The sequence below is a fragment of the Ochlerotatus camptorhynchus genome, unplaced genomic scaffold (genome assembly GCF_037179485.1).
Source record: "Ochlerotatus camptorhynchus isolate MF236.1 unplaced genomic scaffold, CSIRO-AGI_Acam_v1.1 ptg000054l, whole genome shotgun sequence".
Taxonomy (NCBI): Eukaryota; Metazoa; Arthropoda; class Insecta; order Diptera; family Culicidae; genus Ochlerotatus; species Ochlerotatus camptorhynchus.
This window is the reverse complement of record NW_027040544.1, coordinates 517826-522974: the sequence shown is the minus strand read 5'-3', so window position 1 is coordinate 522974 and position 5149 is coordinate 517826. Positions and strand designations below refer to the sequence as shown.

The window sequence follows — 5149 nt, the reverse complement described above, 5'->3', positions numbered from 1 at the left end:
TATTGCGTTTTTGACTATTCCACTAACCATTTTGTATGGTTATTTCTCTTAACGACGTGTTCTGGGTATAATCCAAACAATTTGTGGAATAATTCTATCATTTGGGTTATCGTTCGTTTATGGTTTTTTTTTATTAGGGTACCCACATCCATACCAAAGATGAATACTAAGATGAAACTGTGAGAAGAAAAACTTTCTATTTTAGTGTCCTCTTTCACGGTCCCTTTCATCCAATGAATACCCCCCGTATACAAGGTAATTTTGTGGTTTTGCTGCCCCCTCGGTAGAGATGAAATTTCGCGCTCTTTTTTATCAAAACAAACACACCAAAATCAGAGATGTCCCATTTTTTAATTACTCGATTAACAACTAATCGTTTTTTTTTGTTCGCTGTGCTGCTATTTTTCCACCAATGAGAGTGCAGCACATGTTTGAAACGATCGGTGATGATCCTCTGGAGATGTTAATGCTTATATCGGCATGATATAACCGATTACAAATATTTTACTTTTCGGTTCGTTAATCGATTAATCAATTATTCGAATGAAAATCGGCCATCTCTAGATTAATGTGAAACGTCATTTAAAATATATGGACCGTACATAAATAATGATACAACTTGAAAGGGACCGGGACTAATCACAAATTACGTCCCCACGGTAACTGAAATAAACACGAGTGTTCACCGGTTGTCCATACTTCACGTATAAATATTTATTTATTTCATGAAAATCACCAAAAACACGGTTCGAGTAGCCCTGGTTCAAAGAGGCTGAAAGATGTTTGACAGCCAATCGCGTTGCCAACCAAACGCCACAAAAATGCTTCAAAATTAATGTTTGCATCAGTGTGCGTATGTTCGCAGTTGTCGATAGCTCAACACGAACGATACGAACGTCGCGAAGTGACATTTTCATTCATCTCGTTTCGGTGTGCTGCACCACACACACTTTTGGTTGCGCGATTCGGGAAGAGAGAAAAAAAGTTTTATCACCGTGTGAAATTCCGTCGGAAAAGCAGTGAAATCGATCCGGAAATAGTGCGAAAACTTGACCCCAGCAGGTGAGCATCGATTGGTGGTTATTTCGGAGCGTGGGGCGCGTTTTCTACGCTGAAAAAGGGAAAAGTCTGGTGCCGTATCCTGGCTGATTACGGTTTCTTTTCTTGGGGTGGGTGATTGAGGAAAACGAAGAAGAAGAAGCCAAATCTTTGTGGCTGGTGGCTGGCGAAGGCGAGAACCTTTTTCTCATTGCTTTTCGTATTATATATTTTGCAGAACAGCACATACAAAACATGGCTGCCAGTACTAGCGGTGATAAAGCGGCGGATGATTCACTTTACCCGATCGCGGTGCTAATCGATGAGCTCAAGAACGAGGATATTCAGGTGAGTGGTTAGGAATTTGATGGGAGTGAAAATTGGGAAGGAAGTTCCGAGTGCCATGCACGAAAGGTCACGACAGCACAGGTCAAGGTACTTCCGAGACTGTTCTCGCAAACCGCATTCGGGATGCTATTATTTATATTTTCGAAACTGCTGCGTAGGAAGAGGCCGCGTCTGTCGATAGCACTTTCTTGCTCACAATAGCTCTTGATTGATTTGAAGTTAATTGCCTCGTAGCACGCAATCCTTTATCTGTTTATATGTTGATCAAAATTGCTGTAAATTTGCCCCATATAAAAGCGAAGTATATAAATATCGTCTTTTTTCTCCTCCCCAGCTCCGCCTCAACTCGATCAAGAAGCTTTCGACCATTGCCCTGGCTCTGGGTGAGGAACGAACCCGCACTGAACTGATCCCGTTCCTGACGGAAACCATCTACGATGAGGATGAAGTGCTGCTGGCGCTTGCCGAACAATTGGGCAACTTTACCGCCCTGGTCGGAGGGCCTGACTTTGCAATGTATCTGATTCCGCCGCTAGAATCGTTGGCCACCGTCGAAGAGACGGTCGTACGCGACAAAGCCGTCGAATCGCTGCGGATCGTGGCAGCCCAGCACAGTGCTCAGGATTTGGAAGTGCATGTCGTCCCAACGCTGCAGCGTTTGGTGTCCGGTGATTGGTTCACATCCCGCACTTCGGCCTGCGGATTGTTCTCCGTTTGCTATCCAAGGGTTTCGGCCGCGGTTAAGGCAGAGCTGAGGAACAACTTCCGACAGCTGTGTCAGGATGAAACTCCGATGGTGCGGCGTGCTGCCGCCGGCAAGCTTGGTGAATTTGCCAAGGTTGTGGAAGTTGAATATCTCAAGTCGGATTTGATTCCGATGTTCGTACAGATGGCACAGGATGATCAGGATTCGGTTCGATTGTTGGCCGTTGATGCTTGCGTCAGTATTGCCCAGTTGCTGCAGCAGGATGACGTGGAACATGTAAGTCGAGTTACAGTTTCTGGAAAGGTATTTTAATGATTCACTATTTAAATTCATATTGCAGAGCGTCATGCCCACTCTGCGTCAATGTGTCAATGATTCCTCGTGGCGTGTACGTTACATGGTTGCCGAGAAGTTCACCGACCTGCAGAAGGCAGTTGGTCCGGAAATCACCAAAACTGATCTAGTACCGGCTTTCCAGTATCTGCTGAAGGACACCGAAGCTGAAGTTCGTGCCTCGGCCGCAACCAAGGTGACCGAGTTCTGTTCCAATCTGGAAAAGAGCAGCCAAGAACAGATCATCATGACTTCGATTCTGCCCTACGTCAAGGAACTGGTGGCCGATCCGAATCAGCACGTCAAATCGGCACTCGCCTCGGTTATCATGGGTCTCAGTCCTATTCTGGGTCGTAATAACACCATTGAGCATTTGCTGCAGCTATTCCTAATCCAGCTTAAGGACGAATGGCCAGAAGTTCGTTTGAACATCATTTCCACCCTGGATTGCATCAACGACGTCATTGGAATTCAACAGCTGTCCCAATCTCTGCTGCCGGCCATCGTTGAGTTGGCTGAGGATACCAAATGGCGCGTCCGGTTGGCGATCATCGAATACATGCCTCTGTTGGCCGGCCAACTTGGACAGGAATATTTCAATCAGAAACTGCGTGATCTCTGCTTCACCTGGTTGAATGACCACGTGTACGCCATCCGCGAGGCGGCCACCCTAAACATGAAGAAGATTGTACAGACCTTTGGAACGCAGTGGGCTGAAACCAACATCATCAATCAAATTTTGGTCATGTATAAGAACAGCAACTACTTGCACAGTAAGTGGCATTTACATAATCTCTCGCTCTTTCTCCTACCTTCAATATCTCTAATATTCCGCTCCGCAGGAATGACGTGTCTGTTCTGCATCAACGCCCTGGTCGACGTCGTCGGAGCCGATATCATCAAGCGGCTGTTCCTGCCTACGATCAAGGTCCTGTCGACGGATCCGGTTGCGAATGTGCGCTTCAACGTCGCCAAAACGCTGCAGAAGCTATCCCCATTCCTGGACCAGGCCGCAATTGACGAACACGTCAAGCCAATCCTAGAAAAGCTGAACACGGACACGGATGTCGATGTCAAGTATTTCGCCTCAGAGGCAATGGTTGGAATTGCTGGTAAGTGCTAAATTATTTGTTGTCACTTTGGATCTTAGTAACTCACATAAACTTTTCTCTTTCCCCCTTTGTCCATCAACAGCCGCCTAAATTGTATCCAGGAAATTTTGTATGCATTGTTAAGTAAGTTAGAAGGAAATAAATTCAATACTATCTAGCGACATACAACTACTTATCCGATTAGAAAGCACGCGTCAATCTTGTTTATTTCCTTCTTTAGATCCTTCAGCAAAAGCTAAAGTAAACGACAGCTTAACACAGAGAAAGCTGGAAATTCTGATTAGGAAACGACAAATACAAAACTCTCAAAGGAAAAAAAAACTTAACTGTTCGATTGACACTACTTGGACCGGTTATTTTATACTCAACAAATTCAAAGTCAAAATCGCAGGAAAAAGGGTTGTTTGAGATAGGGCTTCTTCTGCTAGGCAGCCATTTAGCATTATTAACCGGAGGGTTGGACGGAAAGCCGGCCGACGCAACCCGAACAAGAATAAGAGAGAAACGGACGCATTTTTTGGAATCATCATTAAGTTACTACAAGGTTACATCTTTTTTTCATTTCTCCTTTTTCGAGACGAAAGTTAAAAACCCAATTCACACACATTGATAATGGTAATCTGCTAATGAAAAACAAAACAAAAAGGAAAATAATATGACACGACCGAAAGTATATCCAGCTACATTAACTTAGTTTAAGTTTACAATTTAACGGTGAACACACTTATCATGTAAGAAAGATAATTTAACAAACAATAAAGTCCAACAGAGGAATCAAGGTATGTGTTCGTTTTTGATTCGAATGTCGCTCAAATTAAAGACGATAACCTGAGATCATCGTTTAATGATTTTTTTTAATGAAATATCGATTTTACTGGAGTTGTTTGGTCGGGTTAAAGTAACAACAAGCCGTTAGAAACATAATTTCAAGCTATTTTACTTAGGTATATATAGCACTTTATTTGACCATTTTGAAGCCATTTCTCTACTTTTAATTAGGGTGCCCTAGAAAAATTAATTTTTTTTAAACTTATTTGTTTCGAAAAAGTAGTCTTTTTTTCCTTGATTTGTTTTCCGTCGATTTTGTGTTTTCCGTGCTGAGCATCAATGCTACCGACGCCAGAGAGGCAGCTGCCAAACCTGGACCCTACCTATCGACCCATCAACTCATGAACCGAGGACCAACGGGCTTACACACTTAAAAATTTTCGCCGAAATTCCAACAGCCGAGTAATTCTGCAATTTATTTTGCTGAGATTCAGTAAAACAATTGCCGAGACTCAGCTAACAAATAATATTTAGCTGAGATATCAGCTAACAAACATATTTTGCAGAGATATCAGCAAAAGTAAATGCCGAGGTAATCGGCTGTTGGAGATTTTACCGAGCTAGATTAAGTGTGTACTTCCCTTCCAAAGGAAGGCGTGATCAGAGGTGTTATCAAAACTGAACCTACCCAAAAATGGGTAAACTGTGTTGGGAGTGACTAGTTGACAAATGAACAACGTCGATCAGATTCACGTCAATGTTGTTCATTTGACCGATCTGGCTGAATTGTACCCAAATTTGGGTAGTTTTGAAATAGCGTGTAAGCCACTACATATCACCCTGT

The 5149-nt window shown here is 43.2% G+C and overlaps 1 protein-coding gene across 2 annotated transcripts; it reads left to right on the top strand.

Moving 5' to 3' along the window:
* The first annotated feature begins 908 nt into the window (after window positions 1–908).
* Window positions 909–4315, top strand: Pp2A-29B (Protein phosphatase PP2A regulatory subunit A). Of its 2 annotated transcripts, none has more exons than XM_065239263.1 (6): window positions 909–1062; window positions 1282–1386; window positions 1721–2368; window positions 2433–3198; window positions 3268–3537; window positions 3620–4315. In XM_065239263.1, the coding sequence occupies exons 2-6, from the start codon at window positions 1294–1296 to the stop codon at window positions 3625–3627; spliced, it is 1785 nt and encodes a 594-aa protein (XP_065095335.1). In that variant the 5' UTR covers window positions 909–1062; window positions 1282–1293; the 3' UTR covers window positions 3628–4315. The 2 variants fall into 2 exon arrangements, with proteins under 2 accessions (XP_065095335.1, XP_065095334.1); XM_065239262.1 differs by having other exon boundaries at window positions 1277–1386.
* Window positions 4316–5149: the final 834 nt, after the last annotated feature.

What these genes read in the sequence shown, in the direction of transcription:
- Pp2A-29B (XM_065239263.1), top strand. Translation starts at nt 1,294, where the DNA reads ATGGCTGCCAGTACTAGCGGTGATAAAGCGGCGGATGATTCACTTTAC. An exon ending in TCAAGAACGAGGATATTCAG is followed by an intron (nt 1,387 to 1,720) that starts GTGAGTGGTTAG and finishes TCTCCTCCCCAG; the next exon opens with CTCCGCCTCAACTCGATCAA. An exon ending in GAACAGCAACTACTTGCACA is followed by an intron (nt 3,199 to 3,267) that starts GTAAGTGGCATT and finishes TCCGCTCCGCAG; the next exon opens with GAATGACGTGTCTGTTCTGC.